Source organism: Phodopus roborovskii, unplaced genomic scaffold (genome assembly GCF_943737965.1).
Source record: "Phodopus roborovskii unplaced genomic scaffold, PHOROB, whole genome shotgun sequence".
Classification (NCBI taxonomy): domain Eukaryota; kingdom Metazoa; phylum Chordata; class Mammalia; order Rodentia; family Cricetidae; genus Phodopus; species Phodopus roborovskii.
The window spans coordinates 12,155,928-12,172,320 of NW_026126629.1; the positions used below are offsets into that span (position 1 = coordinate 12,155,928).

The window sequence follows — 16,393 nt, forward strand, 5'->3', positions numbered from 1 at the left end:
CACCCCTCAACTTGACAAGTCCTGGAATTACAGGCATGCACCACACCTGCTTCATGATTTCTTCTATGTTTAGAAATAAGCTCCTTAAGAAATTGGATAGCCGAATTTATTGTTGGTGTGTGAACTTGCCTTTTAATGTTTAGATCTAGCAATTCAATTTTCCTTGTTGTGGAGGTTTTTATATTTATCACAGCAGTCCCCCCCCTTCGGTGTACCATTCTTTCTTTATATTCTTGCTTCAACAGTTTCTGTTGCATGCGTTCTTTCCTTCTTTTTTCTTGATTATATACATTTCTTATAACATAGTCATAGAACATGGGTACCTACCAGTGTCTAAAATTAATGAACATTCATAACTCCTTACTTTTAGCAACTAGAGTGACAGTTGATTTTTTTTGGTTCTGTTCTAGGACTGAGGGGGTAGTGCCATCTTAAAGCATGTGCAAGGTACCAGGTTCAATTCTCAGCACCAAAAAGAAAAAAAAATCATGCTTATTTTCTTTAATCTTTTCCCATCTTACCTCTAACCTTCAGGTAAATAGAAGTTAGATGTCTTTTAGTTTTACATGTGGACTAAAAATGAAATTTTTAGAAGGAATTTCTATACCATTCCAAGATATACTTTTGGATTCTTCCTTCCTTCCTGCCTTTCTTTTTCTTTCCTTCTTCCTTCCTTCCTTCCTTCCTCTTTTTTTCTTTCTTGTAGTTGTGCTCTTTGTTTTCAAGTTATTCCTGAATTTTATGTAAATCTAAGACTAAGCAAATGCTTCTAGTTGGTTAGAGATGGGCTCTTGGGTTAGTTAAAATGTAAATGTAACTGTTCTCCTTTCTTGTTATCCGTTTACTTGAAAGAGAGAAAGAGAGAGTATGCATAGTGTTTTTATCATTCTGAGACTTCTCAATTCGTAGCTCTTGTGTTGCCAGCCCACCTCTCATAATATACCCACAGCTCACAAGTCTGCATGTGATTTCCTACAGTATTCAAAGGCAGACAGGCATCCTGTGACTGCACTGGAGAAAATAATGGAGTCAAGTTTTGCAAGTTCCCAGTCATTCCCTGAGATCCCTTCTCCTGACCGAGGAAGCCAGCCTGTCAAGCACCACAGGTACTGTTAACTAATCATGGTGGGAGTGTGTAAGCTCACATTAGAAGTAGACACATGTCAGAGAATGGCAACCAGACCCACAAAAGAGGTGATTGTTCTTGCTTCTATATAATTAAGGTTATTCATGGAGGTGATGTTCAGGGAATCCACAGCCAGGAAGCAAATTCCTCAGTTACTCTCAGCAACATCACTCTCTACAAAAGCATAAAGGAACTGTTAGCTTTCAGCAGAGCTGCAGGCACAGACCAGTGAATGAAGCAATTGCACTCGGAAAACCTACTAAAACTGTGATTTTTTTTTTCTTGTCACTGGTTGCAAAACTCATGTCTATTTCTCCTCTAGGCAGCTGATGTGATATGCACCAAGTGTTCCAAATGTTCCTCACAAAAGAAAAGTTTCCAGAGGCAAATCCTGGAGAGTGCCGTCTTTTGGGCTTATAAGATATACTGCTATCAGAGGAGTTCTATGATTTTGAGTGTGTGTGAGCTGATCATAGAAACTAATTTTTTTGGAGGTGAAGGCCAGATACAAAGTCTTTTGATGCATCACAGGAAATTCTCAAGCTGGGTGTGTTCTCCAGCATCTTTTCATCCACATGGTTGTGTGTTATGCATGAGGAATTAATTTTTTAAAAAATCAATGGTATACAGCTCAAACCAAAGGATGCATTTGGAACTAACATTAGAATAGACATTGTGCTTGTGTGTACTAAAATGAGTATCTTTAATCTGTAAAAGTTATTCAATGACAGAATATTTCTTTTCTTAGTTTTAAGCAGTTTTTAATATTTCCAAACAAAAAATACATATATGTTATAGATCATATATATATATATACATATATGTATGTATATATAACTTTTTAAAGCTGAATCAAATGTTTCCAGCTATAGATGATGATATTCATCTTGTACATTAGCAAGATAGAAATGTACAACAAAAGAACTGATGTCCTACTTTCCACCAAAAACTTTACTTGCTAACTGCATATACTATGCAATTTTCAGTTACTCTAATACTGAACACACTAAATTCCAGTAGCTAATGGTGATGCTTATTACCATACCTCTTTAGTAGATAGATTCTAGGGTACTTGACAAAGAAAATAATTTCAGTGTCTTTGATTTAGGATTGAAATACTTTGGCATCTGTGTGGTTGCATCAGTTATTATTGGCAAGTCTGTGCTATGTCACAGCTTGCATTTACAGAATTCCTGTTAAAACAGTCTTTTGCTTCACTTGACCTCATGGAAGCTGCCTTAATTAGAGAAGCAGAGTCCAAAATTTCTAACCTCTTAAAAGGCAAATATCTTCTCCAACACAATATCTTCCAAGGCTTATTTTAAAGTTTACTATAGTTTGCTATAGACAGAGCAGTTTCTATCCTGTCAAATAAAATAGTATAATAGTATTCTGAAATATATTATGGCAAAAATATTTTGAATTTGAGATTTTTTTTTTTAATATGGTGGCTTCTTCCATGATGGAACTATAGCACCACTGTGTCCAGTTAGTTTTGTCAGTTACTCATCCTTAGTTTTGGTCTTAGAACTCCAAGATTAAATGGGAGTGTCTTTAAAAGCCCTTCCATTTTGATTTTTGTTTTGTTTTGCTTTGTTTTGTTGGTTCAATGACACTGCAGTATTTGTTGGCATAGCTTGTATGCTGATAGATGGGGAAGGCTTGATTTATGAAGTGCTTTTAGAACTTGAAATTGTAGTTTAATACATCATAGCTTTGGTTTTTTAAAAGATGCAATAGACTAAACAGTTTCATGATTGATAACCTGTATACTGATTTATGTATCCTTCCAAATGCTCCATAATTTCCTGAATGCCCCTGGGTTAGAAGACCTGAATCTCTCTGATTGGCCAATAGGTCTATAACTGCTTTTGAAGATGGGTCACTACTTCACACTGGTAGACCTTGTTTTGACAGTTTAGCAAGCTATGAATAATTAATTTCTTGTTGTGTGCTGAAAATATGACTCCCTTAGATGCCTTATTTATGAAACAAAGCTGTGAATCCAAAACTTTTATTTCTAATGTTTAGTTAAAAAAAAAACCTGTTTTAAAAAAATATTGAGGCATGTCATTTTATTATATTATATTTTGGTAGTCTAACTTGCTCACAATGTCATCCATATAGATTGACAATAGAGATGGAGCCAGGGCATATAGTGACACAGATAAGCCTGTGCATTGTCAGTTCTGGCACAGTAATGCATAGAACACATGATGGTCACACAGGACACTTAGTGTAGTTGTACTCTTTCATCTCTGGTGTGAGTCCACAAACAACCTTGCTTTGGCCTGTCCCCTCCCCTATTCTCACACAAGTAACTTTCTCTACAAAACCTCCTGTAGGAAGTAAGCTTCATACTCCCCTGTCCTCTGGCTTCTGGTTTATCTGAGGTAATGGTGCAAGATGTAAGGACCAGAGAAATTAGGTCATTTCCTGTCTCAGTTATGCCCCACTTTAGTCTTCCGGGGCCATAGAGCCTGCCACCTGGCTTGGTCCTTATGACACTGCAGTCATTTTGTAAAATGTCCCTTCCCTCTCCTCCATAGCAGTATCTTCCTATTGTTATTGGCCTGAGGTACAGCAATGCCTTGTGCAGCTTCATTTTTTTTTTCTCCCAAATAATGACTACCAACCATGCCTCTTCTAATCTCAACTGGTCCAAGTTAAACAGGCTGTATTTCCCTGCAGCATTCAGTCACAACTGCCTTCCCTAGCATCATGATTCTAGCAGCACCAAGGCCTGAGATTTGCGACCAGATGTAGCTCACTCTGGTGCCAAAGACTCCAAACCCTAGATCTTAATACGTATGGGATTAGACAGAAGTGGCAGGGAGAGAAACAGACTTACTGTTCAAGAGCTCCTTAAAGATGTTTTCTTAGAGGCTGAATATGATGATCAAGATGTTAAGCATTTTGGGAATAAAACCTAGAGCAGATGACATGGCTAACAACTAAAATATCATTACTGACATGATTTGTTCTCTTTACAAAACTGAAAAATTAGTGTCAACCTGCCACCTTAACAGAACCAACAAGATTGTTGTGAACACTCAGATATTAACTTTTCCATCTCCCAGTTAAAATATTTGCAAAATTTGCCAGGCAAAGCAGTGCATGCTTTTAATTGTAACACTCAGGAGGCATAGATAGATAGATCTCTGTGAATTCAAGTCTACATAGCAAGTTTCAGGTCAGTCAGAGCTACATAGCAATTCCCTAACATGCCCTACCTACTAAAAACATTTTGTATATACAAAATAGGAATACTAGTCATATTGATGGAAAAAGTGACAAAACCCAAATGGTAACATGATAGGCACATATTTGCTTTGGGAAACTTTCCTCCCTACACTGCTGACTTTTGAAAATTTTTCATTCTTGCCTATATAGTTGCAGTGATATTTTCAGATGATGTGGGTACAGCATGATATTTTTGAGCTCACTATATGCTCATGAAGACCTGTTTGGACCACATGATTTGAAATCTCATGGAACACTTAGGAATCTTTAACCAACTTCAGTTTGTCAATTTGTCTTCATAGAATCCAGTTCTTTTACCATAGTCTGTGTATAAGACTATCGTGAAGACTTGTTAAGGTCTGGGATATAGGTCACTTATGCCATTTGCCCTTTATGCTCTCTATAAATGCTCAGTCATTTGGGAAGTTGGGATGCCCACACCCAAGAAAATCTAAGTAGTACTTGTTAAAAGCAAACTCAAATGAAAACTAGTTTCTGGAGACTGATGAAAATCTAGGACAGTAAACTGAGAATTTAACACATATTTGAAAGAAAGAATGCCAATTAAAGTAAGGCCTGTTTATCCTATCACTAAGAAATGTAAATTTTCCCATAAATCCCCTCTGGGCTTCCTGTATTCAGTTCTCATCACTGCCTAATGAGGGCATTTTTATTCCAATTAGAAGACAGCTATCATGGCTTGGGAAATCAGGGTGGAAGGGAATTGGGATTCTGAGGCTCCCTTAAACCCATTTCTGTCTTAGCTAGGAAGCCAGACACAAGGAATTCTCACTCCCAGCACCTCCAACAGTAAGTGAATTAAGCAACTTGTAATTTTATCATAGTGTATATTTGGCATTCATCGCAAAGAGCTTTAACAATATGAGGTATGAATTCAATGTCTGAGATGTTTGATCTAATTCTTAGAGGTTATTATGATCTCTTTGGTGTTTTCCCAACTCAGCAGGAGTACTTCTTCTTGCTGCAGCCCAGGACAAAGGAGTGGAATGCTGTATAGGAATACCTTCAGAAGAACACCACCCTCTCCCCGAAGTAGATTGGGTGGGAGTGTAGGACCAGCATATCAGCAACTGGAAGAATCAAGGATCCCAGACCAGGATACGATACCTTGCCAAGGGTAGGTCTTAAAGCAAGGGACCTACAAGGGAGATTATTAGATGTTTGATAATAGGTTAGTATGTACTTGTTTAAAATAAATAAAATATAAAGCTTTCTTAGAACAACTAAAGTATCCTTTTTTCAGTAATATAATCTACATTTAACTTTCTGATAAGCAGTGTGAAAAAACCCAAAAAGTAACCTATAACTTAAATATTATAGCTACTTCCATCCAGTATTTTTGAATGTGGGGTTTAGGTAAATATTAAAGAAGAAGAAGCCACAGAGAATCCCTCAGAACTCAGATGTCTTCATTATTTGTGCTATGGAGGATTCAGGGATTTTGGACACCATGGCTATCTCCTACAGAACAAAGGACCATGTCCTCTAGGAGGTACCAATATACATAGCTCAAGGTATAGTCAATGGAATACAAGATGGGTTCTAGTCACAAATATACTCTTGGTGTAAACCACTCAAGCATACATGGACTAAGTAACTTATGAAATTGGATCTCTGTCTTTTATGATTTGTGTCAGCTTCAGAAAATGCTGAGCCAAAGCTATATTGGGATTTAAGCCCCTCAAATGGTGTTAGCCAGATTAAAAAAAAGAAATATTAAGAAGCTGGGTCCACACATGGTATGCAAAGAAGCACTTTTTGTCATAGTAATTCTCATAATGCTATCATTGATATTTCCAGAGTTGGGCTCTAGCTATGTCTGGCAGTTCACTTTCTGAATGAGCTAGGTTGGGTTTCTAAGAAATTTTGGCCCAGGTGATTATTTCAGATCATTTGTTTCAATCCTGAGACTGTAGCACATAGGATGTCCAGGTCAAAGCCCCTGTGTTTCTCTTTTCTGCTAGAAATGGAATAGATGGACTATTGCTCTGTCTGATTAAGCATGACCTAAATTTCTTTAAGAAGAAAGGATCTTAAGGCATAGGATACAAACCTGTGGTGGTACTTGGTAATTTTGGAGTGATTCCAAAAGGACCATTCCTGTAGAGTTAGGGAGAGACTGCAAATTCAGTGTGACAACTAGATGGTTCAAAGAGTGTGATGCAAGTGAAGAAGCAGTTGACATTTTACTAGGCCTTACCTGTGACAAGGGGTTTATATTTAGCTTGTACCTATATTGACCCTGTTTATAACTACTTTGTCATTAACCAATTGTGACACACCACCCTTTCTTTCCCTACAGTTAATATTAGAATATGTGAGTCTCTAGAAAAACCATCTTGTATTGTAATTTTTTGCTCTTGGCCATAAGGGCTCTCAACTCAATGTTTCTGATGAAAGGAGGCTCAGAACCTATGGCAAGTTGTTGTTTGAATGACAGATTCACAGACCTTCCAGGGCTCAGAGGTTTTCATTTTCAGCCTTGTCTTTTCCCTCCTGGATCAGCATCGTTGTAATTTTGTGTTGGCTCAAGTCACCACCGGATTGGCAATCATCTGTGTTGCTGGCTGGCCACATGCCTTTTCTCGGTGTCATATGCACCCAATGTTGATAAATGTTGACGCTATAAGTCACTCTGACTTTAGCACAATAAATGTTAGGAGGTAATCTCATCCTTAACTCTTATAAAAAGCTATTTTCCACTCCTGGGGGACTGACTGTCCCTCAGGACTGGAAATGGGGTTGATAATAGAATTTCACAGCTAGCATTCTTCAAATCTGCCCTTACCCTGAAATTGGAGTGAATCAATTTGTAAGACCCACCAGCCATCTGTTCCTGCTTACCAAACATGTGGTTGGTATCTGTTAACTAGACTTCATGTATGTGGCTTTTTTACTTGGTAGTCTGTCCAACTTGAATACCTCACCTACCCTAGTGTAACAGAACTTTTAGAATGGGGTAGATAGCGGATTGAGGATACCTTTCTCTGACTGTAGCTCTGGGCAGTGTCAGCCCAAACATTGGACTGGTATGTGTCAGGCCAACTAACTGATACATTGCAAGCTAATAAGAAGAAATAGATTCAGTAAAGTCAGGTTAACAGCCTCAAACTGGTCATGATCCAAAAGATTTTGAATGAATTCCCACATCATCTAGCTAGCAACCTGACACACCTTGCTTTTTACACTTTTTGAAGGTGTTATTGGTGAAAACTGCAAGGATAGGAAAGTTTAAATGGCCATCTCAGTGTGGTATTGGTCATACTATGAGAAGAGAGAAAGATTGTGTATTAGCTTTCTTACCAAATCAGCTACAAAATCAAGAAGTGGATGTGCTAAAATTACACCAATGGCTGACAATGACAAATGGAATAGCTGATTGTATGGGTAGTCCTTTCTGTATATCTACTAATTACCTATATACTATTATATAACTATATAACTCAGGAATTGTGTCTAAAGAGTCAAGTAGAGGAACAAAGACCCTGGCTTGACTCCTGGCTTACCATAAATCAAACAGACACAAATTATTGCAAATCTTTCTTGATGCACTTGCTCTCCCAGGGAAGGCAGGGAGTACCGTCCAAACTGGATATAACAGTCAGTGAATAATTTCAGTTCTTAAAAGTCAAAGCGTTGTTGCAATCCCAGGAATACGGAACTCTGAATAGCTTCTATGTTTACAATCACATCTAGAAATTTAGATTCTGCTTAAATATTTGCTGAAGTGTCAGAGTTGGAACCCCTCACAGCAACCTCAGGGAAGAAGTGAGGGTGACACTTGCCTCTGGTGCAAGAGTATGGCACAATTGTTTGTTTGACTTAAACCTTACTGCTGTAACGTAAACCTCACAGAATCACCATCTCCCAAGTATCCAAGTAGTATGAGAGATTCTATTTTGCTGGTTGTGGTCTGAATTCAGGCTTGTTTTACACTAAGATTATACTTCCACTAATTTTTACCACCAGCTCCTATATGTTTTAAGAATTTAGAAAATTCAAACGAGCTACCATTTGTCTGAGAGTTCGAATCATGTAAGGGTGTGGTGTCTTATTCAAACTTCAATCAACCCTGAAGAACTATTATTCTTTTGTGACATCTTCATGCTGTAACAAGAGTTTATATTTTAGTCATTGCCAGTTATATGTCCAGTAGATGGCTTAGGAATGACACGGGATAGTTCATTTCAATTCCTCTATCTCATTTAATTCCTTAATTCAGTATCAGGTTGAATAGGTGGATATTTGAAGTTTGGCATTAATGGCCGTTGTGCTTGGCCATGCCACATTGCTGAGTCATGGCAGCAATTGTATATAAACACCCTCTAAGGTAGTCATCATCATATTACAGCTTATTATATTCTATCCGTAGATCTACGTTGAAGACACTGGTGTAGGTACAGTTCTATTCCAATCATATTACTCAGCTCTTTTCTATATGTAACTATCTGGAAGGCATATTTTATGTACATTTCTACCTTGTGGAAGTATGGTTTCAAAGAATAAACAAAACAGCCCGAGGTTTGCTCTTTCTTATTATTGGAATTGATTCATGAATCAGACCTTCAGGATCTGATTTTCTGTCAAATGAGTCACAGGGGTATGATCCCACAAAGAATTTCCTTATGAATGGCTGCATAAAAGACTGTTATAATATACTTCACCTTAGGATGTCCCTTCACTAGCTGGTTCTGATTTTCTTAGAGACAATTGTACATACCTTTGAATCCTCCTTCAATTGCTTATGTAAAGGTGTAACTTTGGGCAGGTCATTTGAATGCCCCATTGGAATTCTCCACTCATTTATCACATAAGAATAATAAACTAAAAATGTTTTATGAGGTAATTAGAAAAAAAAGTGTTTTTTTTTCAAGTCACTGTGTAAATATTTCAAGTCACTGTGTAATTAATGAACTATAAAAGAATACTTTCCTTGGAGATATAGTCATTCATTAATGTGTTCATTACATCAAGGTTTATTGGTGACCAACTCTATTCTGGATACAATAAGAAAAAACACAAGTACTATTCATTTCTCTTTACTTAGTTTTCGTGAAACTGTTCCCAATGTGACCTTCCAGTGGAGACTTCTTTGCAGCTACACAATACATTTCATTGCAACTATTCGTTTTCTTTTTCAGTATAATTCCCTGCATGTAGCTGAAAAAAAAGTCACTTTTTTCTTCTCTATTAAATTTTATTCATTTTACATATCAACCATAGTTCCCCCTCCCTCCTTTCTTCTCTCCCCCTCACCTCCTTGCCCATTCCTCAGATTGGATATGACCTTCCATGGGGAGTCAACTAAGCCTGGAATATCCAGGTGAGGCAGGACCTTGTCCCTCCCCACTGCATCAAGGTTGAACAAGGTATTTCATCTTAGGGAATGGTCTCCAAAGAGCCAGTTATGCACCAAGGATAAATCTTGGTTCCACTGCCATGGGTCCCACAAACAGACCAAGCCACACTGCTGTCGCCCACATTCAGAGGGCCTTGTGACTATTCTTTACACATATTAAAAAAACAATTTTTATTTACATTACAATATAAGTCAAGAAAATTAAACTATTACATGGAAAGCAGATATATTTAACTTTAAGTTTACAAATTAATGTTTACTATTTAAAGATAACTCACTAAGAAGTAGGACAAAATCTATCATTCAGAGCCTCAATACCTTTCTATAAAGTCTGAGACATCTTGCTCTACTCCAGACACTGGAAAGATCAAAGGAAGGAAGTCACCAGCAAGCACTAGGGCAAACTATCCAAAGGGCAAACTGCCAACAGCAGTTCAATTTATACTCCATATTTAAGCAGAAGCTGTGAGGATTGCCACCCCTTGATGGTCAATAATGAGCTTCCCAAAGGCTCCCAATTATGGGGACCACACCAGTGAATGATCAGACAGACCAGGGCTGAGAGGGTGGGTGAGTTATGAGTGAAGTAATGCCATGGTGATGTCCTGTTTGTCACGATGGAAAAGGCCACACTTACGTGCTCAATCCCCATTTACTTTGTATTCTAGGATAGAGGTCAGGAAGACTATATCCCACCTGCCTATACAGCTGTGGTGTGTTGAAAGACCCCTGGACTTAAAGTAAGAAGATCTGGGTTTGAGTCTCAGTCTGTCACTTATTTTTCTGTGTGACCTTGGGCAAGTCACTTCACTGATCTGAATTTCAATTGACTTCTTTGTCCGTGGGAGCATAGTATCCGTCTCATGGGGTTGCTGTGAGAAGTCAGTGAGATCGTGCATGTGTAAAGAACTTTTTGGATGGTATGGTACTGAGGCACAGTGGGGACCAGATATGACTCTGTTCATCTTTTACAGGTATGTGTCCGATGGCTTAAGAACCCAACAAAATGCATCAATAAATATGCAACTGCCTTCAAGAGAAACAAACCCCTATTTTAATAGCTTGGATCAAAAGGACATGGTGGGTTATTCATCCCCAAGGGCCAACTCCGTGCCCATCATCCCTTCAATGGGTCTAGAAGAAACCTGCATGCAAATGCCAGGGATTTCTGAAGTCAAAAGCATTAAATGGTGCAAAAACTCCTACTCCGCTGACATTGTCAATGCGAGTATTCCAGTCAGCGATCGTCTCCTAGAAGAACAACAGGAAGTGAAGATATTACTAGAGACTGTTCAGGAACAGATCCGGATTCTGACTGATGCCAGACGGTCGGAAGAGTACGAACTGGCCAGCGTGGAAACAGAGGACAGTGCAAGCGAAAACACAGCCTTTCTTCCCCTGAGTCCCACGGCCAAATCAGAACGAGAGGCACAATTTGTCTTAAGAAATGAAATACAAAGAGACTCTGTGTTAACCAAGTGACTCGAGATGTAGGAATCTGTGCGTTCTCTGCTTTGCTCAACAGGAAAGAGAGGAAATTAAATACAAATTATTTATATGCATTAATTTAAGAGCATCTACTTAGGAAAAAACCAAATAGTCTGCCGCCCTCATATCATAGTGTTTTTTAACAAAATATTTTTTTAAAGGGAAAGAAGTGTTTCAGGAAGGAGAAAGCTTGCCATTAAAGCTTTTGCAGAGGATTATGAGTCCAATTTCAGTTAGTCCCAACACTGTCCTCTTTGGCTCTTTGAAGATTTGTCCAATTCCAACCTCTGGTCTCATAGTGCCAGTGGTTGTATAGAAAAGAAACTGGTATTCACCTAGCTTCAAAGAGATGAGCTATATCCCAAGGGTGGACATGCCAATGGGTAGGTAGCCATGGCCATTTGGCTCTTGAATCCCAACCCCTAAATTTCTATTCATCAATGCTCTCACCACAGTTTATGTCATGTCAAGGAATGTAGTGATTTGTATTTGATTTGTAAAGAATGGCAGGAAAACACAAACAGGAAGAAAGGTGGAAAGTAGGAGTAAACTGGATGATCTTAGCTACTCTCATGTGCCATCTTTCTTTGTAATTTGAAAGCACAGAACCTCACAGGAAGGTGCAAAATTATGATAGAAAAAGAGACAAAAAAATTATAAAGTTGTGCCACTAAAATCATGCTAATAGAAATGTTTGGTTTTTATTTTCATTTTTTTGGAGAGTGTTTAGAAGCTCTGAAAGGACATCTTTCAGTGTGTGTGTGTGTGTGTGTGTGTGTGTGTGTGTGTGTATACCTGTGTGCACAGGTGTGAGCATCTGAGTGTGTGGGCCTGCTCACCTAAGCACATGTGTTCCTTGTATGTATGTGTGTGCATGTGTGTGCATATTAAAGCTTGCTAAAATTTGTTCTGAACCATCAGGGAATCTAATATTCAAAAGAAATTTTTCCCTCTTAGATCTTTTCACTTTAAAATTTTCCATTAATTATAAATTTGGTTAGTGAGTTCTTAAACCAAGATTACTTGCATGGTGGGGTCTTATAAAAAAAAAACTCTTGGCAATGTCTAGACCATTTTTTTGATGTGAATACTATTGACAAGAGCAGTCTTTTGCTTATTGATATCAGTATCACAAAGAAAATTAATGGAGTGTTTATTTTGAATCATTTACTTAAATTACTGACACAAGCCAATTATCAAATTGACAGTTGACTACTTTATTTCTTGTCATCCTCATTGCTATTTTACAGCAAGTCTGCTCTGTAGAGACAGAAGAGGCACTGGCTTCTCTGGTTAACATGGAAGGAAGAAATTGTTGAAAATCCACAAATCCCAAACTATTCAGTTCACAAGCAATGCCCCCTAACAGTAAATTGTGTTGTATGTTCATTTGGAATAAAGCAATATTTTTACCACTGCTAAGGTGAACTGAAAACCTCCTGAAGATGTGTCTGTTTTATTTTCCCTTATTTTCATGGGGCATTCAAGGAAACTAGTGTTCACATACCCAGTCTTTATCTGATTATTGGTGGTGTTGTTATATTTACACTGTTTAAATAAAAAGGCACAGTATTTGAAAGTACACAAAAGATTGCTTTTACTGTAGTTTTGGGAAAGCTTGGTTAAAACTTCAAAGCCTGGTCTCAAACAGATAAAACATATAAGTCTTGGTCTCAAAGAGATAAAACATATAAGTCTTACTTAAGGTAAGTTATTTCTGCTAAATACTTTGCAAGTTGTTATCTGTGGATGTTGATTGATAACAGATAGAATACCATCTAGGGAAAAGAAAAAGCTTTGAAAAACAAATCAAAGATGCTTAATAGGAATCTGAGTTTTCCTAAGTTGAAAACTCATTGATGGAAACTACATTTTATCTGACAAAAGTTTTGTGGCACCATTAGTTGGATTATAGTTTGGCAGTTACATTGTTAGTGTCTTCAAAAACAACAGATTTTTAATGTCTTCTCACTCAATTTTGTTTTCATTTGAGAATATTTTCTATTTAAGAAAATCATAGAAGGTATTAGTAGGTCTACAAAACCCTGAAGGTTGAGCATCCGCTTGTACATTATTTTGTTATTTATCCCAAGTATCAAACAACTGTGAGGTTATGCTGGTCTATTGAAGTCAAATTTGTTTGTCTTTTAATTTTTTAATTTGTTTTTTTGCATGTTTTAGTTTTTCCTTTAAATGTTACCTAATGTTTGTCTAAATGATCCATTCATCTACCTAGGAGGGCAGGTATTCTGAGCAACTAAAGTTATTTTAATGTGCCCTTTATACCAAAATGTAAGGTCAACAGAACAAATCTCAATACAACATCTTATTTAAATAAAGGAAGGATTTTATACCATATGATTATTCTCCAAACCCTTTCCCCACATTCTGAAGAAAAGGAGTATCATCCACATCCATTGGCCATATTATAGAAAGTTTACAGTTATTGCTACTTTTTAAACACTCAAGACCAACTCCTCCATAGAAATAGCTAGTAGTTTCTGTGGTCTTTATCTCCTTTGGAACAGGAAGTATTCCTACAAAGCATTTAATCTAAAAGGGGACCTCTTAGGTCACCAGCCAACAAGTGCCACGTTCAGACAGCACTGAGGCTCTCTACATTTACCTGATCATTGCTTTGTTCTTCAAGCTTATGTTCTTACAAGGATATGATAGTTTCTACACCAAGCTTTTAAATTTGCTATATTTCTCTTGTCTTTATTATGGAAACAGTTATTAATAATTAAATAAGTTCCATATTCATCACTAACCGGAGACTGAATATCACTCTTTTTTTTATTTAAGTCATATTCTAGTATGTAATTTTTAATATTCAATGCTGTTTTAAGTTACTCATAGCTATTGTGAAATGCTGTTGTTCAAAATATGATCAGTCAATCTTACATTACTAAGGAAGAGTAGAAATGATGCAGGAGAGTTAGTGTCTAGGTCTGTTTTCTTCCCATATATATTAAATACTATCTTTCAGACTCCATCCCAGTATCTTAAGGTCAATTCATCACAAACCCAAAGATTCACATCACGTTTTAAGTGTCAATAGAATAGATATAGAGCAGTGCCACTTTTGGGACTTCACAAAGTAGTTAGATAACACAGAGACTAAAAAGAATAGAGACCCATACAGATTTCAGAATACCATCCCCCCAGTTATGGGAAGAAGAACTACAATTTTAGAAGGGCCCCGATTTCCAACATTGAGTCTGACAGTTACACCAGGTCTCCAATGGAATACATTCAACACTTGTTGCCATTGCCAAACCCCTATCTTCCCACATGGTGCTATAGGAAATCACGAGTCCTAATGTGTGTGTGAACATGTCGGGTGATCTTCAATTCCTGCCCTGTGAACTTGAGATTAAGTGCTAAGACACCTTTCCCAATTGAATATATAGTATACCTAGGAACACAGCAGGTGGGGAGGGATTTTTATTTGGTCTTTTGGTATCTGGGAAATATTTTATATATATAAACAATACTTTTTATTGTTATTCAATTGTATACCATCACTACAGTGTTTTCAATGGATATGTCTATGCTGTTTGTATCTTGCTTTCAGTCCTCATTTCAAGCAAGACCAGTCCAAGATTTCTAAGCTGTTCTTAATTTTGTAAACACTTAATACGCCATGGGAAATAAAGCTTTCAAGTAAGCTTTATCTCTTCCCCTTTTATTCTTTCCCTTCTAAAGAAATACTGAGGGTGAAGGAAAACATTCCCTCTTTAAGATCTACTCATGTGTTTCCTACTGTGAACACAGCCACAATATAGATATATATGAATATTAAGTTGGAGTGATTATTGGGGTATCCCTATCCTTGCTACATTTGACAAATAACAAGTGATTACCTCATGGAATGCCATGAAAACTTCATGGCAAGCCAAATGGCAATGTTTAGTCAGACATTTTCAGTTCCTTCTCTTTCTTTGCCAAACTGAAATACCATTGGATCAGAAAATTCAAAAATGCAACATGAAATATATTAAACTCTTGCTTTAAAATGACAGTTAAATAATGATGTGTGTAAGGGATTACTGTCTCTCACATGTATAATGATCACAAATGTGTATTTTTTTAGGTATGCTTCTAAAATGTTTTTGGCCTATGGTAAAACTGAACCCTAGGAAGGGCAGAGTGTGTGAATATGGCAAGGAGGTCTATGCAGTAATGTCAGACACCTCAGTGAAATCAGTAACAGAATGATCACATGGACTTGGTAAAACAGAGAAGGATTCCTTTGGGTATTGTTTGTCATGAATACCTGTATTGATTGCACGTGTATTGTTGCCAATGAAAGAACTGTGTAAAAAGAAGCAAGCTTGTATTATTGGAGATAAGTTAGACATACCTCTTTGTGAAAGCTCCTAACTTACAGATAAGAGCAGCTGCTTGACCTCATCTGTTCCATAGTTATATGGTCTACTTCATCTTTGTGTTTTATCTTTTTAGTCTACCACCTTGTCATCTAGCCACTCTAATCCAGATTTTGACTGGTCAATTTATATACTCATTCAACATTATTCTATAAATTGTCCATGCCTATAGAGTAATAAGACTTTTGCTCTGGTTATGTTTAAGGTAAATTTACCAAGCTCAGGTGATGAAAAATTAACCAAGACATACCTGATTCTAAAGCTTGGCATTCAAAGTTCAAACTTTACTTTGCTTCAAACTTTGCTTCATGTTTATCCTAAAGGAAACGTGAGAGCGTATTTAAAAAAAAAAAAAAATAAAACCAGAGCAGCATCTCACTATAGCAGGCGTGAGGGCTGATTATGTCCTTTAGTTACAGAAGTAGTAGTCAGACTCATTTGGTACAAAAAGTAAAAGATATGTAGATATATAGAGATAGGTAGGTAGATGCTCTCAAGTATTTGCATCTCAAGTTTCTTGTTTATTTGTCTTGAGAAATGGCCCTGCCATGTGACTCAGGCTGTAAGTAAGCACACAATCTTCTTCCCTCAATTCGTTGAATTTGATTTTAGGTGCTCGCTACTATAGCTGGTACAACTCAAACATTTTAACATTAACCCTCCAAGATTGAATAAATTCTCAGTTGAAACTTAGACATTAAAGTTTGAAATTATCCTAACTTTGAGGGCACTGAAAAGCATTGTGTACTTCTTGGCTTTTGTTTA

The 16,393-nt window shown here is 37.2% G+C and overlaps 1 protein-coding gene across 9 annotated transcripts in view; it reads left to right on the forward strand.

The window, feature by feature from the left end:
- Positions 1 to 11,883, forward strand: part of Nrg3 (neuregulin 3) — a 970,742-nt gene extending 958,859 nt beyond the window's left edge. For 2 of the 9 annotated variants that reach the window (XM_051206895.1, XM_051206897.1), the window contains exons 7-10: positions 979 to 1,106; positions 5,334 to 5,507; positions 10,418 to 10,489; positions 10,724 to 11,883. In XM_051206895.1, the coding sequence (XP_051062852.1) occupies positions 979 to 1,106; positions 5,334 to 5,507; positions 10,418 to 10,489; positions 10,724 to 11,231 (882 nt within the window). In that variant the 3' untranslated portion in view covers positions 11,232 to 11,883. The remainder of the gene's footprint in view (positions 1 to 978; positions 1,107 to 5,333; positions 5,508 to 10,417; positions 10,490 to 10,723) is intronic. The other 7 variants (XM_051206898.1, XM_051206899.1, XM_051206901.1 and 4 more) reach the window with 4 other exon arrangements.
- The last annotated feature ends 4,510 nt before the right edge of the window (positions 11,884 to 16,393 follow it).